This window comes from Manis javanica, chromosome 4 (genome assembly GCF_040802235.1).
Source record: "Manis javanica isolate MJ-LG chromosome 4, MJ_LKY, whole genome shotgun sequence".
NCBI lineage: Eukaryota > Metazoa > Chordata > Mammalia > Pholidota > Manidae > Manis > Manis javanica.
Window position 1 is genome coordinate 63,003,419 of NC_133159.1, and position 17,388 is coordinate 63,020,806.

Sequence of the window (17,388 nt, forward strand, 5' to 3'; positions counted from 1 at the left end):
TAAATACCTATTGGAAGAGAAAAAAAAATTTATTACTCATTTGTAAAAGCTAGAAATCCTACCTACCTGCTTTGGCATTTGTATTGACAGATTTATTTATGTTGTACAGTGAAATCTGATACGTCTGAAAACACATCGTAGTCTTTGATGTTCTGGTTACTTAAGGGTTAAAGTCTCCATTACAGATAAAATTTCCATATACTGATTTCCTAGGACTTTTCTCAATTTATTGTCCTATTTTAATGTTTTCTAAATAACTTTCCCTTAGAGTTCACTGCACAGCAAAAAGAATTTCAAGCTACTGCTCGTAAATTTGCCAGGGAGGAAATAATCCCAGTGTCTGCAGAATATGATAAAACGGGCGAGGTAGGTTTTAAGGAGAGAAAAGTCTTAATTTTTTTACAATCAAATCATTTAGATTTTAAATATAATTGGCTTTTTTCCTTATCTTTTTTTTCTTTTAGTACCCTGTGCCCCTTATTAAAAGAGCCTGGGAGCTTGGTTTAATGAATACACACATTCCAGAGAGGTGTGGTAAGCTTTCTTCACATATTTAATCCTAGAATGCATATGAACACAAACTGAGAAATTCTACCCAGTCGTTCTTTAAAATACTTGTTGCCGTTGAATGACTTTCTTTGTCTTCCTGTTCAGTATTTGCCTGCTTTTAGAGCCTTACACTCAACGCTTAGAGGCATTTTTCCTTCTTGATAACTGATTCCAACCTTAACTTGTTCCTAAACCTTGGTGACTTCTCTTTCTAGAGTTGGTCAGTTTGTTGCATTTAATTCTACCTTTAATTTTACCTTTTATTGAGACTTTTTTTTTTTCTGTGAGGTTATCACTCCTTTCCTCAGATCAAAGGGTCAAAGTTTTAGCCGAGTTGAAACAATTTTTTACAAAGTCAAGTTGAAACAGCAAGATAGGTCCAAATTGCAAATAGAAAGACTTCTTTGAAGTTTTTATTTCATAGAAACATAATTTGTTGCTGTGTTAGCCAGAATACTTTAGTTTCTTGTGTTACCTATTTTGTATTTGTAAATGCACTTTTAAAACAACTAGGTCGTATTGGAAGTAATTAAAATAATTGAACTTTATTTCTGTGGACTTGCAAACATATTACATTGAGCTTCTAAAACATTTTGATACTGTAGGAGGTCTTGGACTTGGAACTTTTGACTCCTGTTTAATTACTGAAGAATTGGCTTATGGATGTTCAGGGGTTCAGACTGCTATTGAAGCAAATTCTTTGGGGGTAAGTTACTTAGAAAATTAATTGCCTAACTGAGCTGTTGTTAATGAGACAGTACTAGTTAGGTTAGTTGGTGGAACACAGTTTTCTTTAAAAAGGAGTTAAAGATTCTTCAGGGAAGCCTAGAGTTCTTATTCCAAGAGCTGATCATTCTGGCCGGGCTGTTTCCAGTATTTAAAGTCCTGATGGTCCTTGTGGGGAAACTGTACTCTTTGGCTGCTGTATCAGTGGCAATTCTTAGTTAAAGACAAGGCCAAAAACCAGCATTCAGAAGGATGACTTACTGCCAGTGCTGGCACTGCTGAAATGTAGTGAGCGATTCTTAAGAGGCCTGACCATATATATCATGAAATTTATCCTAAATTTAATTCTTTATCTGTGCATTTTATTACAGTAGATTTTTACTTACTACCAAAAGTCCTGTATAACTTAATTTTATGAAAATATTTGGATTAACATTTATTTTCTTATGGTTTTATGAACATATTTGGATTAACATTTATTTTCTTATGGTTTTAATTCTCTTAGATAGTTGTTTTTAATTGTAGTATCTTAGAATTTTCATACCTAATAAAATACCTTGCTTTTTTAAAATGTCATTTTCCTTTGGTAGCAAATACCTGTTATTATTGCTGGAAATGATGAACAGCAAAAGAAGTATTTGGGGAGGCTGACTGAGGAGCCACTGATGTGTGTGAGTATGTGCAGCTGCTGCTTTATTTCACATTTAAAGAAGGGAACAAGGGTGCTGTTTCTCCTTTTAAATCTGTGTGTATACATTGGGCTAAAACACATTAAGACAAAAGTTAGCAACATATTTAGGTACAATTATGTTTCTGGGATGCAAAGGAGGTGTCTTTAAAATCTCTTGCTTTCTTCCAGAAGAAAGATGCTTACCTATGATGTTTCTGGGATGCTAGAAAATGTTGTAATAATCCCCTAGCTTATTTCCAGGAGAGAAATATCTACTTAATGGACCCCTGCAGTTCAAGAACTGAGTGGTTGTGTCAGGAAGTTCAGATTGAATGTATGGCAATAGGTACTTAATTAGTAGTCTTTTGAACTAATAAGACATTAATGTGACTGAAAAGATACCAATTTATTTTGAATCAATGAGTGACTTGGGGGGAATAGCTATAGATTTTATTGAATTCCCTGAGAGCTACTTAACAAATTTTTAAATTGGATTTTTTAAAAAAGATTATTTTCATACATGTATTATACACACATATACTGAGGTTTTATTCTGAAATTGTTGTTACATAAGGATTTTTACTTCTTTTGTTTACTAGTCAGATTTCAATCTAAAATGTGATTGTGATAGAAAATACAGTAAACTTTTATTAGTTTTGAACTAATTGTGAGAACCGGTCTGAAAAGTAATATTTGAAAATAAATGTTTTTATTTTAGATACCTGAATTTCAGGCAAACTGCTTAATAAAGACATAAATATTTCAGTTAGTTGGTAATTTTTTGACCCAATTCAATGAGAATTTAGTAGGCTTATTTTCAGTATTGTCTAAGAATTGTGTGAAACATCTAGATTCTTTTCTATAACATAAAATACTAGAAACAGTCTAAAATATTACATAGCACGGAGATGCTTAGGAGAATCTACCTTAATGAACTGATAAGAGTATTTGTAATTATTGTATTAGTTATAAATAGCTATTTCTGAAATATTAAGTCTTTAAAAACAGTTACAAGTATTTTAAACATTTCCTTGGAAGTTTTGTTTGTTTTTTATATGTTCACTGTATCTAAAAATACTTTATAGTCTTTAAGTTAGTCTAACTTCTGACTTTAATTAAGATTACTAACACTTTCCCCATTCTGGCACATAATAGTAATAGTTGTACTCAAAAATAATGAAGCCAAGGGTGAAAATGAAAATGGCCAATTAGGCATATTAATTATAAGTCTTGATTAATTCACACTTACATTCATTTATATAACTCCCAATACTTACAAAGTTAATTAAATATAATATTGTTTCATGTAAACTTTTAAAAAATATTTTTTAACTTTTCTTATTAAAAAAATAGTGTAGAAGATTTAGAAGGGTATGAAGAACAAAAATATCTGTAATCCCTCAGATATAAAGTTAACTGGCATTACTGTCTTACTGTATATTCTTTATCAGATTTTTTTAACACATATAAATGTTTTTTTAACAATTAGGGTGATATATGAAATTTTATATCCTTTTTAACATGAGAATTCCTGTGCTTCTTAAAAAAATACTATGCTACTTATTATTGCTTAATATTTATCTAATGGATATACTTTATTATAATTGTATCACCATTCCCCATTGTTGAATATTTAAAACCTTAGATTTTTGTTTTTAAAAATAATGTCTTGGTACAAAAAAACTGATAGAAGTTTTTAGATTTAACTTTGTTACTACATATTCATAAGACTTAATCCCTTACTTGATCATGTGGTCAGATATACCTTTTCTGAGGAAGCAAAAACAGAGATAAGTAATAGCAACACCATTTTTTAATACCTCTTAGTGCAAAAAAAAAAATCTCTAAAAATCACAAAATCAATATACTATTACATATATATTATATATATATAATATTAAAACAATAAATTAGAAACCATATTTCCTTCTTAAAATTGAATTAAATCTTTTTAAACAACTGTGTACACCTAAAATATATGCAGTATTTGATAGGAATAAGTATTAGACTATTAGGGCATGCTTGTTATGGGTAAGACATTCGGTAAACTCATTTGTCTAAAAATGGTCTTAGTACCCAGAAGTCTCTATAAAAAGCCTAATGATGGTGAAGAACAGTGTTTCATAAAGTCATGCACTGCCAGTGGATCTAGGAAGTAACTAGAATGTAACTGAAAAAACACTGAACTTGGGGTCCCGACACCTGGCTTCAATTCTTGACTCAGTTATATGATAGCAATGTGATCTTAAATAGTCACTTAACCTCAAAGTCTCTTCTGAAGTAGGGAGTATGATATCTAAGAGGGATAAAAGATAAAACAAAATGCTTATGTTTTCATAAGAGCATCTTCACATAGTGTCCTTTTTTGTTAAAATACATTAGAGAAATTTCTTTCAGACCGGGTACACATTCTCTTTAACTGCTGTTCATTCATTCACTCAATATCTGAGTTGTCTGCTATGTGCAAGATGCAAGATTAAAGCTTATGGGAAATTTGCACTTATAAGTTATGCTTATAACTAGATTTGTTTTATTTTGTTAAGTAGGAAGCAGAGGGTCAATTTTATAGTCTACCATTGGTAATTTTTGAACCTCAAGGCATGTATTGTAATGTATTATTTTTCTTTCTGGTTTTATCTTTATGTTCACTTTACCCTGATTTTTTAAAAACATGTACTAAACAAACTACCTCAAGTTCCTTTACAGAATAAAGGCAAAAAAAAGTTTTTAATAGAAAATAATACAAAACTGCTTTACGAACTATACAAATGTGAGGTGGTGGTATTATCACTAATAAAGAAAGATGTAATACCATAGTCATTCAAATATTTGAATACTGTGTACCAGGTAGACTAGGAAAAAAATTGTGAATAAAACTGGGCTCCTGCTCACAAGAAGTTAACAATCTGGTAGACTCTCAGATCTTTACCCAGAATATATTGTTATGCATAGAATTCTAAAAAATAAGTAAATAATAAACTCTTCATAAATAAATAATCATGCATAAAGGAATGTTACTAATACAGTTAGCAACATTTCAGTTTCATTAGTCAAACTGTTAGAATGGTAATGATGGCAAATGCTAGGGGCTTTTCTTCTTTTATTAAAACACTTATTAACATGCACAAGGGATACCAAATGGAATAAATACAATTCCTACCCTCAAGAAGCTCTGATGCAGTGTAAGGAGGAAACACATAGATGCCTATAATACAGTATATAATACTGTGTGGCATGATAAAGAAGAGAATGGAAACAAAAAAGGTGGCTTCTACTGAAAAAGCATTACAAAATTAATTTTAATTACTGAGAAACAATCAAGTAAGACAAGAACACCTCTGAAGAACCATCTGTGACTCTTTAGTTAGGAGAGCTTAGTTAACTCACATGGTACCTGAATCCCCTCTGTAGTACGCTTGTCAAAAGGTTATCTCTCTCATGTTGTAACCCTGGAGTGTGACCCTGGAGTCACAGCCTCCTAAAATGGCTACATTTGGAAGTATTTTAGACCACTGCAAAGTGCTTCTAGATTACATGCTTCTGAGGGAAACAATTGTTGCTTCTTTTAATAATATCACCACTTCAATACCAGAATAGCATAATAGATGCTCAATAAAAGTTTGAATGATTTCACTGTAGTTTTCTATCAATTCAGATTCTTGTCCTTGACTATACAGCCTTTCTGATATTTGAATAGCAATCATGTGGATCTTACCTTTTCTAAGCTAATTATCCCCATTTTTTTCATTTTTCTTCATACAACACAGTATAAGTCCCAGCACCTTCTTAGCAGTCACAGACTCAGAAATATTATAGAGCTAAATACAGTACTCTTCTATAGACCTAGCATGTTCTGATGATACAGAGTAGAAAGGTTCCATCAGTCTCATTTTAGATACTGTACCTTCATAGCTTATAGAATTAGCACTGTTGATTTACGTAAAGTTTACTATGGTGTTAAATTAGTTCAACTAAATCAGTTTCTCCACCAGGTGTTAAGTTTTAGTATATGCATTTAGTCTATTAACTCTCCAGATTCAGCCCTGACTTCTCCCTCAAGTCTGACCCTCCTGTACCTCCTTAGATATTTCTTCTTATCCATACTTCAAATAACTTACTCTCAGTATTTCCCAAACCAGATTATTTTCTCTCCACTCTTTAGAACTGCTTCACTTCTGGATTACCTACTTGGAAGTTGCCTAAACTAAAAAACTTAGATTCATTATAACATCTTTAGCTCCCCAGATCTTTTTCATCATCATGTCCTGTGGATTTCACACCACAGTTCTCAATGTCATACTCTCTTTATTTCTTGCCTGCACTATTGCAGAGCATCCTAATTTGTTTCCCTAATTCCAGTCTTACATAGGTACTTCCACCACTTACTAGCTCTGTAAACTTTAGCAAATTACTTAGCATCACTATGCCTCAGTTTCTTTATTAGTGAAATGTAGATACCCAATACCTATGTTAGGAATTACTGTGAGGATTAAATGAGTCAAGTATTTATAATAGCACCTGGAAGACAGTGAGACGTTGTTGTTACTATTATTATCTCCCCTTAAATCTATCCTTTATAGTTTTGTAACAGTAAACTCTAAAATGTGATTTATCACTGTCCTGGTTTTAAAAAAAATTCAGTGGTTCCATTTCATCACTGGTAATGGCACCTAATACATGTTTTTAGTTCATGAATCCATTTTAGAATCTGACTTTCTCCAAAAAATGCATATACTCCTCACTTTTGCACAGTAGGGTGTTCTGGATCCCCCTGAGGCCTGTGTACTTTTGATTCCCTGAGGTTCTATGGCACAATTATAAGTGTTAAGTAAACTTTTGTTGAATGCATGAAAGTAATCTCTCCTTAGCATGGCAGTCACCATTCTCAGGTCCTTGAGTGCCTTTTTAGTTTCTTTTCATGGCTTTCCATTTCATGCTTTACATTCCAGTACTGATTGGCTAGTAGTTTCCCCTGTACATCTGTTGCTTCATTCTTCTATGCCTTAGATCAGCTCAACCTCACTTACTTCTCCTTCAAGACCTGTCTCTTCCTGTGAGTTTTATTTACTACTGTTTTCACCCTCCTTATCACTCATCACCTCTGTCACATCTCTGACACCAAATGCAATGGTGTATTTTTTCCCTACATATATGTATAACAGTAACAATATTCTACACAGCAGTGATAGTAGTATAACTTCATTCGGGTTCCCGGACCTGATTCCAGTGTGTGTAAATAGTGGGACACATGCTTAACAGCATGTAATTCTCGAACACCATCAGGGGGTTGGAGAACTCAATTCTGATGTTATCTGCCCAGAGACAGCACCAGATTCCCAGGGTAAGGGCTCCATCCTACAAGACTGCCCTCCACCCTCCACTCCAGACACCAATCACACGCCCCAAGCAGTGTTACCTCTGCTTCCGACCTACCAGCTACAAACTGGAGTTTCCCATGACCTCCCCCTTAGGTTCAATTAATTTGCTAGAGCAGTACACAGAACTCAGGAAAACAACATTTACCAGTTTAATAAAGGACACAAGTTAACAGCCAGATGAAGAGAGACATAGAGCAAGTTCCCAAATAAAGGAACCTCTATCCTCGTGGAGCTTGGGGCCCAGCTTGGTAGCACATGGAGGCTTTCTGGTTTCCCAAGCATAGAAGGTCTCTCCAACCAAGAAGCAGGATCCAACCAGGCAGAGCAGGGCAAGCTCTTCTCATGGATTTTCTGAGGGCTTCACTGCAAAGTCATGATTGCTGATCCAACCTCCAGCCCCTGCCCTTGGGTGTGGGTCCAAAACTCTCTTATTAACATGACAAAACACCTGTTTCACTTTTAAGACTGCAGTGTTTTCAGGAACTGTAGATGAAGATCAAAAATACCTGGGAAATACATATTTGGTCATCCATATGACCATGATCATCATTTAACTCATCATATCACAACCTCTCACCTGGTATAGCCCTTAAGTAATCATTTCTAACATCTCTATATACACATCCTACTTTGAATTAAAATAAACTATTAAAACCTTCTCTCTTTGGACTAAAAGTACCTTAAGGGCAAGGAACTTGTGTCATCAGGCCTTGTATGCACATTACCTGTCACTTAGTAAACGTGAATGGACTTCACGTTTGCCTTCCATATGCTTGCCTTTCATAACCCTCTTTATCCATCACTGGGACTTGTGTCATCAGGCCTTGTATGCACATTACCTGTCACTTAGTAAACGTGAATGGACTTCACGTTTGCCTTCCATATGCTTGCCTTTCATAACCCTCTTTATCCATCACTGCTTACATCTTGTCACTCCTCTGTTAAAGAGCCTTAGCAGGCTTCCCTCTATACCAGATAGAATTTTTACCTTTGGTGTGATATAAAGTATTCTTTGTCTTCTACTTCCTTCCTCTTTCATTTCCTACCATTCCCTTACAGGCACAGGGTGTAACATGTTATGAACTCTGGTACTTTAATATTACAAACACTGGGTAACCCTGCATCCTATCTTAGTATCATTGCATATGTTATGATTTCTGCCTGGAAACTCATTCCTTCCTTTCCCTACTCCCAAATAAATCCTCTTATTTTTTGGAACTTAATTTAAGCATCACCTCTAGGAAGTTTTTCCTGACACCCTAGAACTAATCTAGTTTCTCAGACCCATGGTGTATTACTTTAATACTTGATATATAATTACAATATCATACTCTTCTCCACTGTTATATTGTGAAAGTCTTGAAGAACGAATTCTTTTAACCTCTGGCTTTTCCATCTCCTAGTTCATAACCTGGTATGTAGTAGATACTACTCAATAAATGTTTGAATGAGCACATCTGAAGGTGAATTTAACTTGGTTGAGTATATCAAGCATTTTAATTTTTGATAAGGTTTATTGGTATCCTATGTCCAGCTTTAAATTATTAAATGTTTTTACATTTGAGCAGCTTGATTCTCTAAGGACATTTTATTTTCAGGTATTTAAAAATAATTAAATTACTGGCTTAAAAAATAAAATACACTCCTGGTTCTAAACATTCATAATTTAATGATTAATGTTTAATTTTTTTCTCTGATTTCCACATGTTCAAGGCCTACTGTGTAACAGAACCTGGAGCAGGCTCCGATGTTGCTGGTATAAAGACCAAAGCGGAAAAGAAAGGAGATGAGTATATTATTAATGGTCAGAAGATGTGGATAACCAATGGAGGAAAAGCTAATTGGTATGTTGTTTAAAACATCTCTGTATATTGCTCTTTAATTACTTTATATTCAGAATCTCCTCTTTCTCCTTTCCTTTATTCAACCACATTAAGGTAAGTTTTATTCATGGAAGTAGAAGGCCCATAAAAGATTACACGTAGTTCAGTGATTTTCAAAAACTGTTTTTAAGCCCTGAACTGTTTCTTCACATTAACTCTCAGAAGTTTAATTTTTAAAATAAAACAAAAATACCTGCTCTGATTGCATGTGATCAGGAAAGCTGGAGCTCCATCTACTTGGATTACTAGCTGTACTCTCCATAGTCTAAACCAGGCCTTCCTTGGAACTGTTCCCCTAAGACTCGGAAGAAAAAGGAAAACCACTGGTATAGCACCTTTCTCTGATTCTGATCAATAAACAAAGGTCTTAGTTTATCTCTTAGAGGAGACAGAATTTTACATTAATAAAGTCTTAAAGTTCCAAGTAAGTATAATGACATGATGTTCAACAAAGGATCCACTTGTATAAGTATAAAATAAAGACAGACATATTTGATAGCATTGTGGAAAAAAGATGAAGAACATTTAATAAGTAGCTGTAGGTTTGACAGGAACCAACAGTGATGCATCTGCCTTTAAGAAGCTAGTGTCATTTCTTCCTGAAATAATAGAATTAGCATCAAGCAAGGGAAAAAATGGTTAGAGTTTTGGACAACACATTTTAAGACATACATTGACAAAATGGAGTAAATTGAGAAACATTGTCCTGCACTAGAAAACATGTCCTGTCAGAGTAAAGAAATGAGGTGTAGTTATTTAAAGAATTTTGAAATGTTTGAAATAATGTCACACAGAAAGAAAGCAGGCTTGTATGTTTGCTTCAGGAAGCCAGTTTAGAAGTAATGAGTGAAAGTTAGAAAAATGTAGAGTATAGCTCAAAATAAGAACATGCTATTGAACAACAGTGCTATCTAATACGTGTTGCCATGAAATATGATGTATTTACCTATCACTACAAGTATAGAGATAGTTCCTAGAAGGACTTTCTGGTGATTGGAGTAATGAACTAAATGCCTTTTTCCTCATCTGAAAAAATTCTGATTCAGTATGTATGTGTGCTATGCAGTGTAGTTTTCTGGCAAGAAAGAAAGCATTATTCTTGGGAGTGAGTCTACCAGGAAGCTACTTATTTTAAAAATGTTTATCAGTACCTATATGAAATGTCCATTATTATTATGGACACTATATATAAGTAACTCATAATGTCAACAAGTAATAAAAAGGTGCTATTATTGAAATTTAACAAGTTGAGAGAAATCTAACAATGCAATTAGATGTTTTTATAATTTGAAGAAACCATTAGGGTGATCAGAATAAGATGGCAATGTAAGAAGTGAAGTAGAAACCTCATCCCAAGATCATATAAAACATGAAAATACAGCAAATACAATTAATCCTGAAAAAACAACTCAAAGACTGCAGAACGCAATGTCTACGTCTGGGGGAAAAGAGGAGACCTCACAGAAGAGGGTAAAGTAGCAAAGCTGTGATTTGAAGGGACCCAAGCCCTCCCTGCACCCCAGCCCAAGGGCAGGATGAAGAGAAACGGAGCAAGGAAGGAGGAGAAGCCCAGGACTGCTGAACACCCAGCCCTGGAGATTTCCAGGAGCACAAACCCACATTACCTGGTGCTCTGAAGATGAGTGGGGTTGGAAAGAAGAAAAGATGGGCAGAATACTCAGAGAGACTGAGATTCCAGCCACTTGTGGAGAACAGATAACACACAGCCGGCCACCTGAGACAAAAGAGAAGTGGGCAGTTTGAAAGGCTTCCCAGCAGTGAGAGGGGCACTAAAGGGGCAAAGACTACACAGAGCTCACTGCTCAGGAGAAAGGGCAGGTAGACAAAATTATCCCGGCACACTGAGCCCAACAGTTGGAAACTATCAGGAGCTTCAGATGCAACATTCCCCAGCTGGAAATGCAGCCCAAGGCTCCCCTCTGTGATAGGCAGCCTGCCACTCCCTCCCAGTAGGCACCAGTCCTGCACACCTGCTGCCCCTGCCATCACACCAGACCAGACAGAGGATGACTGTGCCTATGGCAGCTACAAGGGCATAGCACAGAGGCTCCTCCCTGTGCACTTAGTCCACTGGACCAGGCAGTGGAGGAAGGCCTTACAGCCAGAAAGTCAGCAAAGAGCTCTTCCCTCCTGGCAGGTGCCAATTCTGCTTGCCTGTGACCCCCACCACTGCTGCAGGAACTCGGCAGCTCCATAGAGTAGAGCTTTAGGTGGCACTAGAGGGTGCCACCTACATAAATCAATTATCCCATAAGAAACTAAAAAAAATGAAGAGACAGAAGAATTTTGTCCAAAAATTCAAGAAAAAACTCCAGAAGGAGAGCTTACAGAAACTGAAATCACCAATCTTCCTGATAAAAATTTCAAAATAAAAGTTATAAACATGCTAATGGAGCTACAGAAAATAGTCAATATATCAGGGAGGACTTCAAGAAAGATGAAAACTGAAAAATACAGTATCTGAAATGAAACATACAGTGGAAAGATTTAAAAGATTAGATGAGGTAGAGGAGATAGTAAATTAAATAGAAATTAGAGAACAGGAAAACAAGGAAGCTGAGGCACAAAGAGAAAAAAGGATCTCTAGGAATGAAAGAATATTAGAGAGCTATGCGACCAATCCAAATGGAACAATATTCATGTTATAGGACTACCAGTAAAAAAAGACAGAGAAAAGGAGATAGAAAGTATTTTTGAGGAAATAATTGCTGAAAACGTCCCCTGTCAGGGGAAGAAAATAGTCTCTCAGGTCATGGAAGTGCAGAGATCCCCAACACAAGGGACCCTATGAAGACAATACCAAGACATATAATAATTAAAATGGCAAAGATCAAGGACAAGGAGAGAGTACTGGAAGCAGCTGGAAAGACAAAAAGATTACTTATAAAGGAAAGCCCATCAGGCCATTAGCCGACTTCTCAACAGAAATCTTATAGGCCAGAAGGAGGTAGCATGATATATTTAATGCAATGAAACAGAAGGACCTTCAACCAAGAATACCTGGTAAGATTATCATTTAAATTTTAAGAGCAGGGATTAAACAATTTCCAGATAAGCATAAGTTGAGGGAATTTACCACCCACAAACCATCTCTAATGTGTATCTAAAAGGAACTGCTCTAGATGGAAGTACTCCTAAGGCTGTATAGCTGTCACCAGAGAAAATAAACCCACAGTAAAGGAAATAGATCAATCAATTACAAAGCAAATACAAAATTAAATCAACTACTCACAAAGTTAGTCAAGAGATACACAGAGTACAAAATATGACACCTAATATATAAAGAGTGGAGGAGGAGGAAGAAGAATGGGAGGGGGGGAAAAAGTTTAGATTTTGTTTGAAATAAAAAATAAGAATTTTAGATAGTAAAGAAGCTGCCCTTGAACCTTTGGTAATCACAAGTCTAAAGCCTGCAATGGCAACACATGTCTATTGATAATCACCCTAAATGTAAATGGATTGAATACACCAATCAAAAGACATAAAGTTACGGAACAGTTAAAAAAACAAGAAACATCTATATGCTGCCTACAAGAGACTCATATCAAATCCAGATACATACACAGACTAAAAGTGAAGGGATGGAAAAAGATATTTCATGCAAATAATAGGAAGAAAAGGAGTAGCAGTACTTATAGACAAAATAGATTTCAAAGTAGCAAGAGACAAAGAGGGACATTACATAATGATAAGGGGTCAGTCCAACAAGAGGATATAACCATTATGAATATCTATTCACCCAATATAGGAACACCTAAACATGTGAAACAAATACTAACACAACTAAAGGGAGAAATAGAATGCAGTGCATTCATTTTAGGAGACTTCAACATACCATTCACACCAAAAGACAGGTGAACCTGACAGAAAATAAGTAGACAGAGGCACTGAACAACACATTAGAACAGATGGACCTAACAGACATCTACAGAACACTCCATCCAAAAGCAGCAGGATACACATTCTTCTCAAGTGCACATGGAATATTCTCTGGAGTAGATCACATAGTAGGCCACAAAAGGAGCCCCAGTAAATTCAAAAAGATTGAAATTGTGCCAACCAGCTTTTCAGAACACAAAGGAATGAAACTAGAAATTGTGCAAAGAAAACAAAAAAGCACACAAACACATGGAGGCTTAACAACATGCTCCTAAAGTAATCAATGGATCACTGACCAAATTAAAAGAGCGATAAAGCAATATATGGAGTAAATGAAAACAACAGCTCAACACCCCAAAACCTGTAGGATACATCAAAGGCAGTTCTAAGAGAAAAGTATATAACAATACAGGCTAACCTCAAGAAAGAAGAACAATCCCAAATGAACAGTCTAAACTCACAATTAATGAAAATAGGAAAAGAAGAACAAATGAGGCCCAAAGTCAGTAGAAGGGGTGAAATAATATAGATCAGGGCAGGAATAAATAAAACTGAGGAGAATAAAACAATAGAAAGAATCAATGAAAGCAGGAGCTGGCTCTTTGAGAAAATAAAATGGATCAACCCCTAGCAAGACTTACCAAGAAAAAGTGTACACACATAAGCAGAACCAGAAATGAGAAAGGAAAAATCACTACAGACACCACAGAAATACAAAGAATTATGAGAGAATACTATTAAAAATTACATGCAAACAAATTGGACAACCTGGAAGAAATGGACAACTTTCTAGAAAAATACAACCTCCCAAGACTGACCCAGGAAAAAACAGAAGATCTGAACAGACCGATTACCAGCAATGAAATTGAATTGGTAATCAAAAAACTACCTAAGAACAAACCTTCTGGTCCAGATGGCTTCATGGATGAATTTAATCAAACATTTAAAGAAGAGCTGATATCCACCCTCCTTAAAAAATTCCAAAAAGTAGAAGAGGAAGGAATACTTCCAAACTCATTTTATGAGGCCAGCATCACTATAATTCCCAAACCAGACAGACACCACAAAAGAAGAAGAGAATTGCAGACCAATATCCCTGATGAACATAGATGCAAAAATACTCAGCAATATATTAGCAAACCAAATTCAAAAATACATTGAAAAAATAATCATGACCAAGTGGGATATATTCCCAGGTTGCTAGGATGGTACAATATTCAAAAATCAATCAACATCATACACCATATCAACAAAAAAGACAAAAATCACATGATTATCTCAATAGATGCTGAAAAAGCATTTTATAAATTTTACATCCATTCATGATAAAAACTCTCAACAAAATGGGTATAGAAGCTAACTACTTCAACATAATAAAGGCCTTATATGACAAACCCACAGCCAACATCATACTTAACAGCAAAAAGCTGAAAGCTTTTCCTCTAAAATTGGGAGCAAGACAAGGATGCTCACTCTCACCACTTTTATTCAACATAGTACAGGAGGTCCTAGCCATGGCAATCAGACAACACAAAGAAATAAAAGGCATCCAGATTGGCAAGGAAGAAGTTAAACTGTAAGTTTTTTGCAAATGACATGATATTGTGCATATAAAACCCTAAAGAATCCATCCCAAAACTACTAGAACTAATAACTGAATTAAGCAAAGTTACAAATACAAAATTAATACACAGAAATCTGTTGCATTCCTATATGCTAACAATGAACAACTAGAAAGAAATGAGGAAAACAGCTCCATTTACAACTGCCTCAAAAGGAATAAAATAACCTAGGAATAAACCTAACCAAGGAGGTGAAAGACCTATACCATGAAACAAGACACTCATGATAGAAATTAAAGAAGACACCAATAAATGGAAGTTCATGGATAGGAAGAATTAATATTGTCAAAATGACCATCCTACTAATGCAATTTACAGATTCAATGCAATCCTTACCAAAATATCAACAGCATTCTTCTGTGAACTAGAACAAATAGTTCTAAAATTCATAGGGAACCACAAAAGACCCTGGGTAGCCAAAGCTATTGAAAAGATGTTCCACATCGCTATTCATCAGGGAAATGAAAATTAAAATCATAGTGAGATATCCCCTCACATCAGTTAGGATGGCCAACATGGTACAGACAAGAAACAACAAATGCTAGTGAGGATGTGGAGAAAGGGGAACCCTCCAACATTGTTGGTGGGAATGTAGTTCAACCATTGTGGAAAGCAATATGGACGTTCCCCAAAAAACTAAAAATAGAAATACCATTTGACCCAGGAATCCTACTCCTAGGAATTTACTCAAAGAAAACAAGATCCATGATTCAAAAAGACATATGCATCCCTATGTTTACTGCAGCACTATTTACAATAGCCAAGATATGGAAGCAACCTTAAGTGTCCATCAATAGATGAATGGTCAAAGAAGAGGTGGTACATATACACAATGGAATATTATTAACCCATAAAAAGAAAACAGTTCCTACCATTTGTAACAACATGGATGGAGCTAGAGGGTATTTTGCTAATAGAAATAAGTGAAGCGGAGATGGACAAGTACCAAATAATTTCACTCGTTTGTGGAGTATAACAGCAAAGCAAAACTGAAGGAACAAAACAACAGCCGACTCACAGACTCCAAGAAGGGACTTGCAGTTACCAAAGGGAAGGGATTGGGGAAGGTGGTTGTGGAGGGAGGGTGAAGGAGATTAAGGGGCACTGTAATTTGCATTCACAATACAGTTAAGTCCAGGGAAGGCAGTAAACATGGAGAAGACAAGTAATGACTATAGTATCTTACTACGCTGATAGATAGTGACTGCAATGGGGAAGGTGAGGACTTGATAATATGGGGGAATGGTGAATCCATGATGTTCATGTGAAAGCTTCATAAGATTGTATATCAATGATACTTTAATAAAAAAAAAAGAAAAAGAAATTAGGTAGAACCCTCCATGTAATAAGACAACTCAGATAATACATGAAGCTAGAAAATAATTTTTACTATTTTTTAAGTAAAACTGTAGAGTGAATGATTATGAGTTTTGATCATAGAAAATACACTTAAGGAATTTTTTTAATAGGCTACTTAGGACATGGGTTACATGGATATTTTTGTCTTTTTCCATGTTTCATTTAAAAATCTTCCTAGGAAGTATTCTTCTGGAGTGAAAACCCAGCAAATATTCATAAAAATCGTCTAATAACCAAAACACTCGTATAGCTGTAAAAAAAAGACAGTAGTCAGAGCATAGGGGTGTCTGTTTTGTATTACTCATTTTCACAGGCAGCCCTATTTGCCCTCCTTTTCCAGGTACTTGTCCCTTAAATAATTAAACTAGTTTTGGGAAAGAGTGACAGTTCCAACATGCATACTTTTTTTAATATCAAATTATCTTGATAAAGGGAATTTTTACTTGAACTGATACTACACAAAAGTTAAATATGCCATTAAGAAATAGACCATGTTGAAATACTAGTTCTGACACATCATAAATTTATGACTTGGGCTGATGATTCATTTCCTCATCTGTAAAATGGGGGTAGTAATAATTGGGACTATTGGTAAAATTAATTGAGATAGTGGTCACCAAGTGTTTATATGCTGATATCATTATCTTTATCTTCATGTATGTATACATTAGGTATTTTTTATTGGCTCGTTCTGACCTGGATCCTAAGGCTCCTGCTAGTAAAGCCTTTACTGGATTTATTGTGGAAGCAGACACCCCAGGAATACAGATTGGAAGAAAGGTAAAGTATATATTTATCAGTGATTAAGTCCTCAGAAATTACTGCAATTATAAATTTCAAAGTTACTATTTCAGTTTCCTTTATTGAAAAATTTTATCTGTATTAAGTTAGCATAACAATAAAACTGTTGTTATCAGGTGAAATAGTCTATACACTGTTGAAGATTTTAAGTTGAGAATAGTCATTTCAAATCATTATTTGAAAGAGTGACCAATCATAGTGCTAGTCTGTGGAGAATTCTAGTAACAGCTATGAGGCATACTGAAGCAGAAATCAAACTATTTTTTATATGGCCTGCCCAGTAATAGAGTTTAGCTATTTCACAAAACTTTCCCTTTCTTTTTCCTTCCTCACAGCAACCTTGTAGGTAGGATAAGTGGCATTATGGATTAAAACAATGTGACATAAATTTATTACCCAAGAGAAAAATCTGTGCCTCAGAAATATATGAAAATGGCAAAGAGCCTTGAATGTGGGAAGGCAAGAAAAATTTTATTTAAATAAGAAAAGGTAATTTATAG

The 17,388-nt window shown here is 35.0% G+C and overlaps 1 protein-coding gene across 1 annotated transcript in view; it reads left to right on the top strand.

Moving 5' to 3' along the window:
• The window catches only part of ACADM (acyl-CoA dehydrogenase medium chain), a 36,527-nt gene that overhangs the window by 6,001 nt on the left and 13,138 nt on the right, over window positions 1-17,388 (top strand). The window contains exons 3-8 of the mRNA XM_073234141.1: window positions 269-366; window positions 465-534; window positions 1,155-1,255; window positions 1,866-1,946; window positions 9,037-9,167; window positions 16,759-16,867. Coding sequence (XP_073090242.1) covers window positions 269-366; window positions 465-534; window positions 1,155-1,255; window positions 1,866-1,946; window positions 9,037-9,167; window positions 16,759-16,867 — 590 coding nt within the window. The remainder of the gene's footprint in view (window positions 1-268; window positions 367-464; window positions 535-1,154; window positions 1,256-1,865; window positions 1,947-9,036; window positions 9,168-16,758; window positions 16,868-17,388) is intronic.